Raw genomic sequence first — 19597 nt, 5'->3', positions numbered from 1 at the left:
GAACACAACTGTACAAGATGAAAACTAATTAAAAAGTCCAGATCAGATTATTCACAACGACCTGCAGCAACATGCAAGAGCTGCTGTCCCAGTGAAGGAGGACAGCATGCAGAATGTCTGTGAAGGACCCAGGCTCCTCAACCAGCTGATAATGACTTCAGTAATCTGGAGCTGGTGGCTGTCTTATTTCACCTGACACCTTCAATTCTCTCATCAGCTACTGCAGGCAAACTGAGCCTGCCAAGAACAGTGACCCTGTCCTCCCCCAGCTCTCCTAATACTCTGACAAGAAGTAAATTACAATGCAACGCATTTCAGCCTCTATAAATTTACCCACTTATTCTATTTGACTCAACTGTACATTTAAGTAGAGTTGGGATAAGTCTGAACTTTAGAGCTTAAAAAAAAAGATTATCTAGTCTAGCCCTCAATTTTACTGATGAAGAAACTCAGATGGAAAAGGATATGGCTAGCTCAAGGATACAGACCAAGTTAGGGGCAGAATCAGGAGGCACCCATTCTTCCACCTGTTTATCATGCTACGCTGATCCTCTATACATATGGGGAATAGGAATTGAGGTTGGTATCACCACACAGTTAAAGGGCCTGAAGCAGGAAATTGTGGTCCACAGGCTACTGGAAAGTTGAAGAGCCTGTACTTCCCAAGAAGTCAGTATAGGTGAAGGGAAAGGCAAGTAACCTGCACCTAGACAACTTAGGTCATTCCTTTCCCCTCTGCTGAAATTTGAGTATTGTACAAATAAATAAGGAGAGGCATTATGATTAAATATACCTGGCTAGGAGTAGGAGGTTTTTTCTAAAAATGGGAGAGAATTTACTTAGCTTTCTGAGGTTTTACTTGCACAATAATACACATCCTTGGCACAGGAAGACCCTGTTAAAGTTCCATAAATTGCCTTAATAAGGTAAATATTTAGGCTGATTTTATGAGGCTTTCAGACATTAATTTTGAGAGAAAGTTAATGGTTTTGAGTATTTGCATACATGATCACAATCAAAAAGGTAAAACAAACCAAAGGACAACTTGTGAAGGTAGGCTTTAAACCCTGGCTTATTACACTAAACCAATGGTTTTCAACCTTGGCTACACATGAGAATCAGGTGCTGACCATGTAAAGTAGTCACCTGGACATTCACCTAGTCAAGCCTTCAGATGACTACATCCCCAGACTTCTAGTCTTAACAGATGAGGCCCAGACATTGTAGAGAAAAGACATATCATACCCACTTTGCTCTGTTCAAATTCCTGACCCACAGAATCCATGGGCATAAGAAAGTAGTCATTTTAGACCCCTAAGTTTTGGGGTTATTTGTTAAGCAACTACAGTAACAGGAACACTTGGGAAGTGTTTGAAAATCCCAGTGTTGACTTCCGGCCAAGATGGAGGTGTAGACAGACATGCTATGTCTCCCTCCACAACTAAGAAGGAATACAACTACCTCAAAACTAGAAACAACAAGAGCCTGGCTGCTGTGGTTCAGTGGATTGAACGTCAGCCTGCGAATCAAGTGTCGCTGGTTCGATTCCCAGTCAGGGCACATGACTAGGTTACACGCCAGGTCCCCAGTTGGAGGAAACTGAGAGACAGCTGCACATTGATGTTTCTCTCCCTCTCTTTCTCCTTTCCCCTCTCTCTAAAAACAAATAAATAAAATAAAGTAATCCTTAAAAAAAAAAAAAAAAAAAAACTAGAAACAACCAGAAGTTTCAAACTGCATGTAAGTCCAACAAACAAAGATATAAAGAAGAAATACTCATCCAGACAGGTAGGAGGGGCGGAGAGGACATGGTGTGGTAGTGGTGGCAGAGGCACGTTGGCAGAAAGCACTGTCACACATTTTAAAAAGTCGGGAGGGACACCTGGGGAGTGTTCCCAGCTCCTCACTGGACCTCATAGCTCACAGTCCCAGCACTGAGGAAAATCAAGCCTCATTGCCTCTGACTATGCAGACCAGTGGGGGTTGGGGTGGAGACAGAAACAGCCCGTCTCAGCAGAGTCTGCTTGTTTAAAGGGCCCCCACAGTCTGAGAACATCCGCAGACCCACCCACTCTGGGAACAACAGCCAGGGCAGCAGCTAGTGGGGCGCCAGTCCGGTGCGGAAGTGGGAGAGGTGCCTGGAAAAGGGGCGAGTGCTGGGCAAGCGGCATTGTTCCCTCTTGGACCCCTCCCCTGCATACAGCGCCACAACTTGGTGAAACAGGTTGCCTGTTACTGACGGATACCTAAGGCTATGCCCCTTACAATGTAACAGGAACGACAGCCCTACCTGGGACACGGAGGCAAACAAACATAGGAACCTGTCCGAATGAGGAGGCAGAGAAGTATGGCCCAAAAGGGGGAATGGATCAAGGTTCCAGTGGGAGAACTAAGCGACGAGGAGATAGCCAACCTAACAGATAAGGAAATAGACAACCTAACAGACACAGAATTAAAAACACTGGTGATAAAGAATCTCACAGGCTTGACAGCTATGCTTGAGTACGGCAAACGCATAAGAGAAGAAGTGAAGGCTATGCTAAGTGAAACAAAGGAAAATCCACACAAAACCAATGGTGAAGGGAAGGAAAATGGCATTCAAATCAATGATTTGGAACATAAGGAAGAAAAAAACAACCAATGCAGAATGAGGAAGCAAGAATTGAAAAAAATGAGGAAAACTTCCCAAATTTTGTGAAGGAGATGGACATACAGGTCCAGGAAGCACGGAGGGTCTCGGGTGAGCTGAACCCAGGAGGAACCACTTCAGGACACATCATGACTGAGATGGCAAAGGTTAAAGATAAAGACAGTTCTGGGGGCAGCAAGAGAGAGGTGGAGATTTGCCTACAGGGAGGTGCCTATAGGACCATCAGATGATTTCTCAGAGGACACTATGCAGGCAGGAAGGGACTGGCAGGCAGTATTCAATGTGATGAAAAGCAACCTACAACCAGGATTACTCTATTCAGTAAAGCTATCATTTGGAATGGAAGGGCAGATGAAGTGCTTCCCAGACAAGGTGAAGCTAAAAGAGTTCATTATCACCAAGCCATTATTATATGAAATGTCAAAGGGACTTACTTAAGAAAAAGAAGATCATAACTATGAACACTAAAATCACAACAAACTCACAACTATCAACAACTGAATCTAAGAAATAAAAACAAATCCAAGTAAGCAAAGCAGAATAGGAACAGAATCATAGGTATGGGAATCATTTGGAGGGTTACCAGCTGGGAGCGTGGAGGGGGAGAAATGGGGAAATGGTGCAGGGACTAAGAAGCATAATCTGTTGCTACAATATAGAAAGAGGGATGTTAAGAATAATATAGGAAAGGGTGAAGCCAAAGAACTTATATACACGACCCATGGACATGAACTAAGGGGTTTGGGATTGCTGGAGGGAAGGGTGGTACTGGGCAGAGGGGAGCAAAGGGGAAAAAAATTGGAACTACTGTAACAACATAATCAATAAAATATACTTAAAAAAAAAAATCCCAGTGTCCAAGCTGTACTACAGCCCAATTAAGCCAGGATCTCTGGGCTGGCACTGAGGCATCTATTTTAAAGCACCCCACGTAATTTTAATGTGCAACCATAGTTCAGAACCATTTCTAAGACTATGCTGTCCAATACAGTAGCCGGCTGCCACTTGTAGCTATTTAAATCAATGAAAATTAATAAAATGTAAAATTCAGCTCTTTGCACTAGCCACATTTTAAGTGTTCGATACTCACATATGGTCAGTGGTTACCATATAGGATAGTAAATACATAGAACATTTCCATCATCAGAGAAAATTCTCCTGGACAGTGCTGATCTAGAGCAGTGGTGCTCAAAGCTTGGTCCTGATCTAAGAGCAACACCTGGGAACTTGTTAGAAATGCAAATTCTTAAGTGACACACCAGACCTGCTAGATAGAATCTTCTGTGGTGGGGCTCTTTAGATGATTCTATGAACACTCAAGTGAGAAAACCACTGTTGTTATTACTGCCAATACAGAACGATTTTTCCATAACCTATCTCATACCTATATCTGGAAATTATCAACTTTTAACTCCATCATAATGAAAGAATAATACATGTTGTCATAAATTTCAAAGATATATTTTTATATTAGCAAGCTTGTTTAAGAAGAAATGCCTTTCAATTAGCAAATGATTATTTAAAAGTTTCATAAGGATGCTCTGTGTTATTTATTATCATTAAGAAAAACAACCTTAAGGTCCAAAAATACAGAAATGGTTAAAAATTATAAAACTCAACACACTATTCAATTATTAAAATTACAGGGGTAGGCCCTAGCCAGGTGGCCCAGTTGGTTGGAGCATCATCCCATGCACCAAAAGGTTGCAAGTTCAATTTGCTGTCTGAGCACATACCTAGGTTGTGGGTTCGATCCCCCGGCAGGGCATGTACAGGAGGCAACAGATCTCTCTTTCTCCCCTTCCCTTCCTCTCTCTCTAAAATCAATAAATATATCCTCAGGTGAGGATTTCTTTTTAAGCTTTTTTCTATTATTAGAGGAGTAGGCAAAAATAGGTTTATAGTTGTGAATACAAAAAAGTTTTTTCTTGTATTATTGTTTATTAAGTATTGTATTATTTTCCATACAAACAACTGTAAACCTAATTTTGTTCACCCCTGTGTAGTTGTGAAAACTATGTTGGGTGACAAAATATAAATGGGGAAAAGCAAAATGAAATTGTATTGCAAATATTTATATTACGTAAAAAAGACAATATGAAGGTAGAAGAAAATAAGAATAACTGATTTGTTAAATTTGGCTGAACGATGATCCCCCTTCCCCTCCTTTTATTTCTGCCATGCTTCTTATAGTTACATATGCAAAAATGTATTAAGAGTATCAAAGGAAGTAATTTTTTAAAAATACAGTTGTGTTTTGATGTGAAAAGTACATTCCAAGAGCATTTGGTAAAATAGTTCTACCACTTTATTAATGATTCACTGAATTTTTCACCTCATAGTAACATGAAATAAAAGACTGGATTTAAGCAAGTGATGAGACTTGGAGTGGGTGCCCTTCTAATACTGAAAAGAGTCTCTCCTTTCTTCTTTTTTAAACTTGGATCCTACAATCAAATATAAGAATTATGCATTTTGTCAAATAAAATTTTAGAGATGTTAAAATTTGACTTATTTTTCACATGTTTATTTAGTTTTCACAAAGTTTGGGTGATACAATGTGAAACAAATCCAACAACTATGTGTTTCTCACATTTTCTTCCTACATTTGCAAGTCTAAATTCCCAGAAATACTTCATAGAGTGATCTTCTTTGAAAAGATCCCACCTAAATCAACTCTTGATTGTTTTAATACGTTTTCATATAAATTTTAACATTCCTTGCTTTCTTGAAAGCTCTGTTGTTAGTAAATTTAATTTCTTCCATTGTCAACATACCAAATCATCTTCCTGAGTATTTCTGTATGTCTTGGTGTCTCTGCTATCTGTTTCCTTCCTAGGTAATGTTCTCCAAACTCATCTAAATCCTATTGAATATACAGATGGCCAATAGACATATGAAAAGATGCTCGAGGTCATTAATCATCAGAGAAATGCAAATTAAAACCACAATGAGATACCATCTCACATCTGTCAGAATGGCAATCACCAATAAATCAACAAATAACAAGTGCTGTTAAGGATGAGGAGAAAGAGGAACCCTTTTTGCACTGTTGGTGGAAATGCAGACTGATGCAGCCACTGTGGAAAGCAGTATGGAGATACTTCAAAAAGTGAAAAATGGATCTGCCTTTTGTCCCAGTGATCCCATTTCTGGGAATATATCCGAAGGAACACAAAACACTAATTCAAAAGAATATAAGCACCTTATGTTCATTGCAGCATTATTTACAATCGCCATGATATGGAAGCAGCCCAAGTGTCCATCAGTAGATGAGTGGATAAAACAACTATGAGACATTTACAAATGAAATAGAACTCAGCTGTAAAAAAGAAAGTGCTACCCTTTGTGACAGCATGGATGGACCTGAGTGAAATAAGCCAGTCAGAGAAAGACAAATTCCATATGATTTCACTCATATATGGAATCTAATGAAAAAACTAATCTAACAAGCAAGACAGAGACAGACTCATAAATGGAGAGCAGATGACAGCTAGTGGTGGGGGAGGTATTGGGGGGAGGAATTGAGCAAAAAGGAAAAAGGACTCATGGACAACAGTGTGGTGATTGCTGGAGGGAGGGGGTTATAAAGGAACTAAATGATAATAGAAAAAATACAATAAAGATTAAATTAAAAAAACATGTAAATTCTATTGAATAAATGCATTAACACCATCTCTGCTCTAGCTCTCAGGAAGATTTAAGAAAAGGGAACTGGTTGAATAATTCTGAGAAACCTTGATGTCCTCAAAAAGTCTGCTATTTGGGAGAAACTTGTTCCTGTAAACTTCTTAAAAACATGAGTGTGTGGCATGTGCAATTTTACTAAAAATTGGAAACAATCCAAGTTATACACTTACCTCTAACTAGATTTTGCCAGAAGAAACCAAATTAAGTGGGAAAAGATAATAAACTGGCCAGTTTGGTATCATTTTGAAAAGTTTTCCCAGCCAAACATGTTTACACATTTTTAAATTGAAGGTGACTTTTAAAATTTTCTGAACTACAATGTGTGCAATAGTGGTACAGAAACAGCATTTTTTCAAAATTTTCTGACTTTCTGTCCTGACTACAACTAATTACCTTCATGAATGTGGGTAATTTGAGAGTTGTCTGGGATAGCTACCATCTTCAATTCTAGCACTTATATATGCTCTTAAGAGAACAATTATTTTTATTGTGGGAAGTTAAATAAAAAGGGGATTTGATAGAAGTTTCTAACAGTAATAATTTTTTTCTGAAATAGCAAAGAGCATTTACAAAATGCTTTCTCTGTGTTGGGCATTCTTGAACCTAGGCATTGAGAAGACAAAAATAAATCATATATAGTCTTTACCTCGGAGAAACCCCAGAGTCTACCCCTGAGATAGGTCCTTAACATTAAAGATTCAGACCAACATAAGCAAAACAATGCATTATAGGACAGGGTGGGGGGTGGGGTGGAGAAAGCAGACTATATAGAGGAATGCATCATTAATGTCCTCAGAAAGAGGTCAAAAATGCCATAACCAAGAAACTAGAATAGGATGCTATTAAAAAAACATAAGAACAGGGACCAAAAAATGAGCTTCTGAAAATTAAAAATATGGTTGCAGAAAAGAAAAATTAAACATAAGGACTGAAATATAAAGTGGAGGAAAACTCCCAGAAGGGTAAACAGAAAACAGGAGATGAAAAGTAGAAGGAAAAATAAGTAATTAGATGACCAGTACAGAAAACTAATTCCACGTCCAAATAAGTGTTCCAGTGGGGAAGAAAAACAAACAGAATTAATAAAGAGGAGAATCTGTTAATGAATTAATTTCAGAATTTTTTTTAGAGTTAAGCATGTGAGTTTCCAGGTTAATAAGACCCACTCTATCACCAAAAAAATGGGGGAGGAGAGAATATTCCACAAGATTCCAAAGAGGGAAAATCTAGATTACATACTAAGGATTAGCAATCCAAATAGCTTTGGACTTTTCAATACAAACACTGAAGGGTAAAAGATATTAGGCCAACCAACATCTTTAATTTGATACCCATCCAAACTATCTATCAATGAAGTGGGTGGTTAGAACAAAGATATTTTCATGGTTTCAAAAATACTTTACCTCCCAAGCACCCTTTCTCAGGAAAGTACTAAAGGATGTGCTCTACAAAATTGAGGCAATAAACCAAGATAGAAAAGGGAAACAGAAAAACAAGACATTTCAAAGAGAAGACAGGTAAAATGAATCCTCAGTATGACATGACAGAAAGCTCAGGATGGCGGTTAAACCAGCCAGATAAGGCCACCAGTTCATAAAGGAGCATATTAGAAGGGTAAAGAAGAAATGCCTCTGGTAAGAAAATGGAATCAATAGAGTACTTGATATGTTTGAATGTCTTGAAATGAGACTTAGGGAAGGGACGGATAATGTAAATGTTTAATTAAAAGTAAGTACATAGAAAAAGCAGCAAATTAAAGAAAAGGAAAAAATAGAAATAATTGTTAACTCCAGGGAAAATAAAAGTTCTGTATGACAGGAAAAGAGAGTACAGAAGAGTATACTGTATAGTTCAACTATAAACAATGTTCTATTTCGTCATATAAATAATGTAAACACTAAATATTGATATGACAAAAATTACGATATAACTATACTGGAAAAATGGGGAATGGGAAGAATTTGAAGTGGGCTGGGGATAGGCCATAGAAAGAACAAAGAGAGCAAATCAAAAACAAGCACTACGAGCCCTGACTCATGGCTCAATTAGTTGGAGCATCATCCCTTCTACCAAAAGACTGTGGGTTCAATTTTCGATCAGGGCACATACTTAAGTCTAGGGTTCAATCCCTGGTTGGGGTATATACAGGACAACCAATTAATGTTTCTTTCTCACATCCCTATTTCTTCCCCGCCCCTCTCTTCCTTTCTCTCTAAAAAATCAATAAAACATATCCTTGAGTGAGGATTTAAAAAAACACCTAGCACTACCAGCATATTACTCAGAAATACGGAGGGAAATTCCAAAAGGATGAGCTAAAACTGCTATTCATGGTCCCTTCCGGAAAAAGAAGAGGAGAATTTATTTTTTTATCATAGCCTTTATAAATTATAGAACTATTTTACACTTTAAACTATGTACACTGATTTAAATATACAAGGTGGGGTAAAAGTAGGTTTACAGTTGTTCATATGGAAAATAATACTATAATTAATAAATAATGACACAAGAATAAACTCTGTGTTTTGCATACTCACAACTGTAAATCTACTTATATAGAATCCAACCTTTTATCCATGAAACTTGCATTTTTCAAATTATAAATTTGAGACCTGTCAGTGGATTGTGAAATTAATTAAATCACAACCATCATTTCTAAAATAAATTAGAACAGAATGGGATGGAAAAATAACAGACATTGCACTCCTAAGTTTTTTTATGAACCTTCATACCAATAGACACACAGTTCATAATGTAAAATGTGTTTTTAACTGTGGACTATGAACAAAATAACTTTTAAATCATTAATCTACACTGAATTAAAATCACTTTTAGTCTTGTTTTTAAGGTAAGAGATTTCAATCTTTCTTTATTTTAATTATTTTTTAATCCTCACCTGAGGATGTATTTTTATTGATTTTAGAGACAGATAACAATGTGACAAAGAAACATCAATCGGTTGCCTACCATATGTGCCCTGACCAGGGATCGAACCCACAGGCTTTTGGTGTACATGAGAGACTCCAACCAACAGAACCACCCAGCCAAGGCTCAATCTACTTTTATTCTAAAACAAAGAAATGAAAATGTTGACAGCTAATGAAAATACTCCATTATAATGCTCTTTAAAATCTCACCAATATCATGCATGAACAATGTTCACTCCTATGTTAGTGAAATCCAAATACTCTTTGCTAAAAAAAAAGATAGGTACTATCATTCTGTAATATCTGAGTCAGAGAAAAGAGTAACACAGAAAACAGAACAGAATTAAAAGTCATCCAAATAATTTTATAATATCAAATATTATGCTTCTTGGGTGATCTTTTAAATTTTGCATGACTTTCTGGTCCATAGACACAGTTGAGCAGAAGGACGTATCCTGGAAGTACTTTTGAGTGGCAGAGGAAGCCAGTGTGCAAATAAAAACTTGCAATATACAATGCATAAACTAAAAAACATACATGCAATTGATCAAGACATGGCTTTCTTCTACTGACCCTCCCTCATACACTTTACAAGGTATGGGGCACACCTTGCAGTGTGCAAAATATGGGCAAGAAGTTAAATTTTGATGTTCTTTTAATAAGACCCCAAATTTACTCCAATTTTTCCTTTTAATTTAGCCAGGTTATATATACACTGCTTTGGATGCTTACCCTACAATTCACTTGCATAAAATAATCAAGAACAAAAACTTCAGTGGAAAGCAACTTTCATTTATACTCTCTTTATGGTAAAACTTCACTTCTAAAAACTTATAAAGATCAGATTCATAAGCCACCTATATATATATTTTAAAACCACCACTACCATCCATATGGATAAAAAAAAGAATAAATGAGTCTTAATATACTGGTATTTAAAGATAGAAAAAATATTTGTTGAAATATATAAGTGTGTGTGTGAAATATGTATAAGAAAGGAATAATTATGATTATCTTTTTTTTTAGAGGTGAGGGGATGGGAAGAGTAGGAGTGACAGCAGGGGTGGACGAAGACTTTCACCATATATCTCTTCATACTTTTTTTTTTTAACTCTTACCTATTTTGGAAAATTAAGGGTTCTTATTCTATTCCCCACTCCTGAACTACCTTGATACTGCATCCTATTCCAAAATGTGTGTGTGTACACGTGCACACACATGCATGCATGTACACACATGCACACAATCACCCAGAAGTAATTTATGGCAGGTATGCTTTCACGTTCTTTGACAAAGACTTCCTCTTGTTCTTGCAAAAGTGAATCTACATGATTAGCACCCATATGACCAGCATAAATGCCACCTGTCTTTGCAGGATGCCGGAACTCTGTGTCATTTCCACAGCCCTTCCTCAGTGCTCCATCCCAATGGGAATCTGAGTGGTCAAACATTTGCTGAGCACCTGCTTTGCACCAGGTGCTGCTCATAAGCATGGGACACAAATGTAAGTAGAATAAGATACCTGCCTTCAGGGAGCTCACAGCCTCGAAGAAGAGACAGAAGAGGAAATAGATAATTTCCAAATAATACAGTACATGCAGTGGCAAAAGTACAGCCTAAAGAATTTACCACATTGTATTTTAATGATTTTTCCCCTTCTTCCCATATCTCTCAAAGGTGAGATCCTCTGATACAGGCCCATAGCTACTAGGCCTGTAGTTATCTTTGGATCTCCTATGCAAAGTATGTTTCCCACATGATCTGAACTTTGAAATGTCTCCTGCATAGTAATACAACCATATTTTAAGAAACAAATTTATATATGTCTTAATGTTTCAGAACAGCAATAACCTGGACCTCTGCAGTATATTATAATCTTAAAATATCAGGACCAAAACAAACAACCTTAACCTCAGAGGCCCTGTGATCTTTTAGTCCTCACCACATAGTCATGACTTGGATTTCATAAAGGGGGAAAATTATGAAAGCTAAGCCTGTCTGTTTCTTCTCCTGGAGATCAATGCACTCTCACTTGTTTTACTGATGGGACTGAAAACTTTCACCCAGTAACTTAAAATTTCTGTTCACAGTTAATATATAAATAATTTATTATAATTATTAAGGAAAACAATACTTCTTCATTTGATATAGAATTTCCAATATAAATTCAGGACATCTTACACTTCAAACCTTGGACTTCTAGGTAAGAAAAATAATGTTCTTTCTTTTCCTTAAGCTCTATCCCAAAACAAATGGCAGACATAAATTGTAAACACAGCACCAAGCACTGTATCAATTAATCAATCCAGAGCCCAAGGGAGGAATTGTTTCTATTTTTAAATGCACTGTTGCTTTAAGGGAAAACCTGGTGGAGAAACATGAAACCAAGATCCCTAATGAAAATCAAAACGCATTTGGTGTCTCCATCCTTGCAATAGAGTAATTCTAACCTACAAGCAACACTGTTACATTGCCCATCTCAGTTGGTCTGTAACCTAAATGACTGGTACCCAGGCAGAAACCCACAGAAAGGGCCCATCCACCACTCAAAGAATCAGATATGCCAGAAGGACATAACAAGAGAACACCCATATTTCAATGCTATTCTTGTAGCTTCAGAGAAGGGGCTATTCCAATAAGCAAGCAGATGGATAAATCCCAAAAGCATCCTATGAATTTTTACTTAGAAAATCCTGATTAATAATGGCAGTGGCAGGCCTAAAAATGACCAACTGACTATTTAGCATTTCTAATCAACTGTCTACAGTTATAATTTCTATCCAAATTCCACAAAATTAAACGTTTCTCCCCACACATAACAAAGCTTCATATCATTAAATAGTAGCAAACAGTAGCATTCCTTATGGTTAAGACTGACAAGAAACAGGTGCCAAACCAGCAAGAAAAAGAGAAGCAGCAGCTACATAACAGGAGTTAGAACATTCTACCTATTTCTCGGACTGTTTTGAAGAATCTGACCCACTAGAACTTTTTCTGAAACAATATGAAAATATCTAGTTCTAGGGAAAAAAATACATTGGCAATCTAATTTAACCTGTAACTATTTCAATGTACTCAATGAGTTTACTTACTAACCATGAAATATACAACTATACTGCTATACGTGTATCTAAAAACCTACTATTTAAAATGTATGTAAATATATTACCTAAAGACACAGATACATTCATTACTGAAAAGTACTTAACACAACAGTTTAACTATAACTTAGGTATTTACTACCACCATAACAATCTGCTCTAGGTAGCAGAATGTTTGCAAAATTGCTAGCCTCAGTACAAAAAACAAAAACAAAACAACAACCTTACATCCCGATAATTTCTTCTCCCAAATTTAGAAAAACTGTGCCTGAACACCACATGATTATAGAATGGAGGCAGTTGCTGCCTTTAGCAATAAAGTAACAAACCCTGCTTCAGAGTCTCCAGTGAAAATCTTTGAAGAGCAAAAATCACTAAATTGTAGCGCATCAGTCAACAGGTGACTTCTAGAAACGCAACCTCATAGTCATGTCCCAGAAGAATTAATTTTGTCAAATCTATTTTTTTTCTTTCCTATTTTTTATAAGTCAGTGCATTGCTACACTGAATGAATTCCAGTCATTTTCTTCTCAGGGGCTTACCAGAAAAATGCCAGATATTCAAATTATTTTAGGGCATTTTCCCATACTGCTGGGTGGAATAGAGCTGAATTAATAAGGATCCAACAGTTACAACTTTTCAAATGCAAATATGTTGCCATCTAGTAAATGCAGCCCCCTTTCAAACATCCCCTCAGTGTCTACACAGCTCCGTCACTACTTTTGTTTCCTTGAAAATCAAAATTCGCGTATTATTATACATTCAGGAATTATCTCAACCCAGAACCACCACTACCAAAAAAATTTAAAAAGATTTTAAATGGTCCAAGCCTGAGCCTGCATCTTACAAGACTGTTTTTGCTTTATTGTGGAGTCCTCTCTCATTTTACACACCAAGTCCCTAAACAAGTCTGCCAAATGAAGCAAACAGTACAACCGTGGAAAGAACCTGGGGACGGTGGATTCCGCAAACAACAAAGCTGTGGGTGGTCATATGCCCACTCAGGCCTCAGTCTTCTTATCTGTAAAATGTGGCTATTGGGCTAATCTTCTCTAGGGTCCCACCCATCTGGCCCCTCTGTGTCTGGGTGCCTCGGAGACTGCTGGAGACACAGCAGGTCAGGGTGCTCTGCCTGATGCCGCTCTAGATGGGAGGGGGGGCAACAGGGAGGAGAGGAACTTGGACTTGCAACAGCTTCAGACAGGAGTGTGGGACAAACTTGAAGCCGTTCCTTCTAACAATAGGAAAGAGCACTCCCATTTCTTGGCTCAAACTTGGAGACTACAGGGTCGGATCCTCCTCCCGCCCTCCATGCCCCCGCGTTACCTTTCTCCCTGTTTGGTGTTGGAAGGAGGAGGGTGCAGGACCGTTTGATTTCCTTCCATCTCCACCACGCACTTGGTGTTCAGTTCCAGTTCTGAAAGCAAAGGGAACACAAACGTTGCAAAGCCGAGCATCCCGCAGGCGCGGGCTCTCCCGCGAGGCGGCCGAGCCGGACACCCGGCGCCCGGGTCTGCACGGCCAGTGCGGGCGCCGCCTCCGTCCGGCTCTCCGGCCCCAGCTGCGCCCTCATCGCCCAGCCCCGCAACCCCGCGGCCCCCGCAGTTTCCAAAGTTGCCCACGCCCTCGGCCAGACCCCGGATAGAAATAAGCGGAGAGCTCCTCACCTCGTCGGTTCATGGGCCGGACTCGGACAGCAACTTTTACCTTGGTATCCGACATGTTGGCGGCACCCGCTCGGCCCGAGGCGGCCCCTCACGCGCCGCGCCGCCGCCGCCGCCGCCGCGCGCCCCTCGAGCGCGGCCGCCGCCGCTCCACCGTGAGCTCCGTGAGGCAGCGCCGAGGCGCGCGGGCCATCCCGGGGGAGTGCGACGCGGGGCACGGCCGCGGCCCGGGGAGGGGCGGGCGCGGGGCGGGGCGCGGCGGGCGGGGAGGAGGCCGCGCGCGGGCCCAGGCGCCGCTCTAGCGGCGCGGGCCCAGCAGAGCGCGCAGCTCCGGGGTTCCTCGCGGCCGTCCGGGGCCCGGCCACACCGCCATCCTCGGGGCACCGCCTGCCCACCGAAACCCCGGGGCTCCGGGAAGTCCGACTCGGCCGCGTGCGACGTCCTCCGGCGCGCGGCGGGGCCCAGGCGGGAACGCGGCTCGGGGCCGCCGGAATTCGGGGCGGGACGCGTGCTGTCCCCGGGCGGGGCTCGGACCAAGGCGGCACCGGCGGCCGCGGGGACCCACGGGGACCGCCGGGGACTCGAGTCACCTTCTGGGCCGCTGTCACCCGCAGACCCGCAGCCCTGGGGCGTGCCGGTTGGGCAGGCCTCACCCACGGAAATAAATGAGTCTGAACCGAAACGCCGGGTCGCCGGCCCCTCCGCCCGCCCGGCACGGCGCCTGCAGCGGTATTTTAGGATCGTTGTGGGGAACTGAGGTTAGAAATCAATCTGTGCATGTACCACCGAAAGAGTTCGTGTGTGCAAATAGTGCTCTCGCTTCCTCTCCCTTCCCTTCCTCTTCTCTAGTTGTGGGAGGGATGTCAAATTGGCTTGGGGTGGGGGTGGGTTGGGTATTAATTCTTACATAAGAACTTAATAGCGGTGGATTCTGTCGTCCTGCCAAATGCAGACCTCGCTGCCAGGGCGGAACTGGGTGAATCCTATTTATTCTGTGTAGTTCAACAAGGGCTTTTGGGCGCTCTGTGCTAGGCAGGCACTTTGTAGCATACAGAAGTGTAAAATGCAGAGTTCAGATCTGGAAAAATCTTTCGATTTTGTGTAAATGTGAAATTTAAGTATTCATAAGTTCATTGAAAATCATACTGGGAGCCTACTGTGTGTAACATACTATGGAGGACACACTCGAACATGAATGGAGTTATGCCTCCTGTGCTCCAGATGCACCCTCTGTGGCAGGAATGGCTCGGAGTCAGATATAACGCCAGACTGTGTAGGTGGTATGAGAGTGGTTCAGTTCTGTCTGGAACAGCTGCTGGTTATGGGCTTGACTTTCTTTACGTAGTGTTCAACTGATGCTACTTCTCCAGCCCTGTCTTGTTCCAGGGCCACCTAATTCAGTCCACTTCTGCAAGTTCAGTGGTATCATTCCTTCCTCTCCTTTCCTGCTACAGAAGCCTACTTTGTCCACCCATTCATCTAGTCAGCAAACGTGTACGGAGCACTTATGATGTGGGATGTGTTGCTGAGCAACAAAGCAAAATTAACAGCCTCTTGGGGCTAACAATCTAATTCTGCGCCTGTCTCCTCATCTTTGGGCTACTGCGACATCTTAACCAAATTTCCCAGCTTCCAGATTGATTTTTCATGAGCGTAACATTTTATTGTTTTGTCATGCATGCTATCCCATTGTTCAAAAAGCCTTCCTGGTGATCTGGTTTATCCTATTAATATTACCTTCCCTGCTCCTGAAATTCTCCCTTTCATCCATAACTTTTTCACAAGCAAGATTCATTCCATCCCTATGTTAAGCCACTGTTCTGTAGTTTCCATCAATGTAAGTTATAGAGGGTTGAACTGTGTCTCCAAGAGATAGCATAAAGTCTTAACCCCCAGTACATGGAAATGTGACCTTATTTGGAAGAAGGGTCTTTGAAGGTGTAACCAAGGTAAAATAGGATAATACCAGGTTAGGATGGGACTTAAGTCCAGGGACTGGTGTCTTTATAAGAGTAAGGAGAGGGAGATTTGAACCCACACAGGGAAGGTCATGTGAAGATGGAGGCAGAGATTAGAGTGATGCAGCTACAAACCAAGGATTTCCAGGAGCTCTGACAAGCCAAGAAGAGGCCAGGAAGGATTCTTCCCTGGAGCCTTCAGGGGAGCATAGCCCTTCCAGCACCTTGATTTTGGACTTCTAGCCTCCAAAACTGTGAGAAAATAAATTTCTGTTATACTAACTCATATGGTTTCTGGTAATTTGTTACAGCAGTCCTAAGAAACTAAGGCAGGAATTAATGTCTCTGTCCACTGACACATCTTTTTTTTCACTTCTCCTGCCCCTTGTTTTCTACCCTATCATGAAAGCCTGAATACCTAAGAAATTTCAACTTTATTCTAAAGGCAGTGGATACTCAAGGTTTTGGTTTTAGAGACAAGGACTGACATGTCCAGAGCATTCTGAGGAATGAGTTCATAAAAGATTATGCAAAGGAACCTCTTGTTTTCCAGATGAGAGATGAGGATGGCTTGAACAAAGCCAATGACAGTGCAAATGGAATACAAGAAACAGATATAGGACTTCCTGTGGAAATAAGAGTAGAATAACTTAACAACCAATGGGATTGAACACTGAGGGAGCCTCAAGGGTTTCAGGTGACTGAGAAAGGGTCTGAAAGGATGATGGCCCATAACACACCATAAATGGGTGAGAAAGAATAGGTCTTCAGGTGAGAGGAGCAGAGTTAATTTGATGTTGCTGGCTAAATAGTTTCCATTGGTTCTTAGTTGAGTGGTCCCTCTTCTTGCTTTTCACACTTACTAACCCCTTCCAACTTAAAAAGCCCGGGTTAGTCCTTACCTCATCTAAGAAGGGTTTACTAGATGTTTCTTCTTCAAAATAGTTTTAGCCTTAACTCATTAGGAATTACATCTTTTTAGAGTTGTGACGTGCCTTTGGAGTCTTCTGGACCCTTCTACCACATCACCAAAAGTGGTCATTCCTCTGCTTGTATGTGTCTGGTAGTAGAGTGCTCATTGTTGCATGACTCTGTTTTGAAGTTCTATAGTTAGAGCCCTGGCTGGGTAGTTCAGTTGGTTAGAGCGTCATCCTAATACACTAAGGTTGCAGGTTCAATCTCCAGTCAGGGCACATGCAAGAAGCAACCAATGAAGGCATAAATACGTGGAACAATACCTCTCTCTCTCTCTCTCTCTCTCTCAAAATTTTTTTAAAAATATAAGTTATACAGTTACAGAGGACCTCCATTAAGAATCAAATTTGTCTCACCCTGGCTGGTGTGAGTGCTGGCCTGCGAACCCAAAGGTCGCCGGTTCAATTCCCAGTCAGGGCATGTGCCTGGGTTGCAGGCTAGGTCCGCAGTTGGGGGCATGTGGGAGGCAATTGATCAATGTACATCTCACTCATTGATGTTTCTCTCTCTCTCTCTCTCTCTCTCTCTCTCTCTCTCTCTCTCCCTCTCTCCCTTCCTTCCCTTCTCTCTAATAATAAATAAATAAAATCTTTTAAAAAAAAAATCAAATTTGCCTCTCCAGAGTACTGTATCCCCAAATGTTAATAATAGTGCTGTATCTAAGTCAAACTCCTCTTAGACATGACTGCCTTTCAGATACTTAAAGATGGCTCTCATGTCCTTCTGAAGAGATCTGTACCTCAGTATATGCTTCTCTGGTTCTGTTGTATAACACATTTTCCCAAAACTTAGCAGCTTAAACCAATTTGAGAAGGCCTTATCTGGGCATTTCCAGCTCTGGTTCTATCATGAGGTTGCAGTCAGATGGTACCTGGAGCTGGAACTGTTGGAGGCTGGAACAGCTTGAGCAGGTCAGGCATTTCTCTTTCCCTAGGTAGGTTCAAGGTTTCTCCACATGGTCTTTCTGCACAGGTAGACTTGGGCTTCCTCACAGCACAGTGGCTAGGTTCCAAGAGGGAGCATTGCAGGAGTACCAGAGCAAGCAATATCATCTTTTACAACCTTACCTTACAAGTCCTGGAGGGTCACTTCTGCCATAGCCACACAAGCCCTTCCAAATCCAAGGGATGACTATGTTCCTCTTATCTCAATGGGGGAAATGTCAAAGTTAATATTTTGGGAAGATCATATGGGGTAGGAGATATTTGTTGTAGCTCTTTTTGGAAAATGCAGTCTGCCACATAATGCATTCTCTTAACTGTCTTGGCCATCCTCTTCTGAAAGTGGATTATGATAAAGTAAAGCTTAGGAATTAGATAGGCTGTATTTGAATCTTGTCTCAGTTATTCATAGCCCGGAACAAGTAGTTTAACTTCCCTGATCTTCAATCAGTTTACGAGTGAATGTGGAATCTGAACTCTTACCACACAGGCTGTAGTAACAGCTTTATGAGTAAATGCCTATTATACAAAGCTCAGAACTGCTGTTCCCTCTCCCCCAGACCCAGCTCTGGCTCCCCGACTTCAGTTGCATGTTTTTACTCATAATCCCAGCTGCCTGGTATAGTTTATAGGACACCAAAGGTCTATTCCTGCCACATATTGAGTCTATCATGTTCTTCCCACTGGAAATCTGGGCTTGGGATTCAAAGGGTTACAACCTGAGGGTCTGACCATTGGAGTCAAACTGTCTGGTTTGAATCTTGAACCTTCCCTTTTGAGCTAGAAAATCTCTATTAACTCCTGGGCCACAATTTCCTTATTTGTAAAATAGGATAATGGTGATTGATGATAGTAAAAGTACCTACTTTATAGGGTTGTTTTGAGTATAAAATGAGTTAATTCCTGTGAAATTCTCATCACAGCATTGTGAATGGGGGCAGGCATCTCCAGGAAGACAACCAAAGGGCTCTGGAGTAGCTGTATTTCTCTTAGTCACAGGGAGGGCCAGGACTGTTCTGAAGAATCATTAAGCAGTTGTGCATGACACTTCAGGAAGAGAGAACTGTTAGGGTTTCTGAAAACCTTCCAGGTTCTGCTTCCAGGCTCTATCAAGGCTGTGCTGCATTCCTGATCCTAGATTCTACAGTGGCAATAGAACTAACCTGGGAAAAATGCCAGTGTGACTGAGAAGACAAGGAGATGCTCGAGGAACAGTAACTATTATGTTTGTCAGCATGGGTGATGTCAATAAGTTGCACAAAATATTGCTGACATCACCCTGCATCCATAAGACCCTTCAGAAGGGGGAATATTTAGATTTAGATATGTAGATGATAAACATAATGAAGAATGAATGGCAGCACAGTGCATCTACCTTCGAGTCAGGCAATCCCAGTCTCAAAACTCCATCTCTGCCACTTGCCAGCTTCATAATATTGTTCAAGTCAATTATCCTATCTCGACTTCCATTTCCTGATCTTTAAACTGGTGCTGATGACGATACTTACCTTGATGTGCCAGGCACACTTAGACCAGGATCTGACAAGTGGCAAGAGTAAAGTAAGCATCAGGCATTATTATTATTGTTGATATCATTATCATCACTATCCCTGTTATTTATTGGTACTGGACTTCTTCAGTGAGCATAGGTTACGCAACATTATTCAGTAGATATGACCATACCATATTCT

The 19597-nt window shown here is 40.9% G+C and overlaps 1 protein-coding gene across 1 annotated transcript in view; it reads right to left on the bottom strand.

Moving 5' to 3' along the window:
- The window catches only part of KIF13A (kinesin family member 13A), a 215457-nt gene extending 201328 nt beyond the window's left edge, over positions 1-14129 (bottom strand). Inside the window, exons 1-2 of the mRNA XM_090269780.1 lie at positions 14036-14129; positions 13695-13785 (exon numbers count right to left, since the gene is read on the bottom strand). Of these exons, the coding sequence (XP_090125906.1) occupies positions 13695-13785; positions 14036-14090 (146 nt within the window). The 5' untranslated portion in view covers positions 14091-14129. The remainder of the gene's footprint in view (positions 1-13694; positions 13786-14035) is intronic.
- Between the last annotated feature and the right edge of the window lie 5468 nt (positions 14130-19597).

This window comes from Furipterus horrens, unplaced genomic scaffold (genome assembly GCF_987537825.1).
Source record: "Furipterus horrens unplaced genomic scaffold, mFurHor1.1.pri manual_scaffold_3, whole genome shotgun sequence".
Classification (NCBI taxonomy): Eukaryota; Metazoa; Chordata; class Mammalia; order Chiroptera; family Furipteridae; genus Furipterus; species Furipterus horrens.
This window is presented reverse-complemented; position numbering and strand designations above follow the sequence as displayed.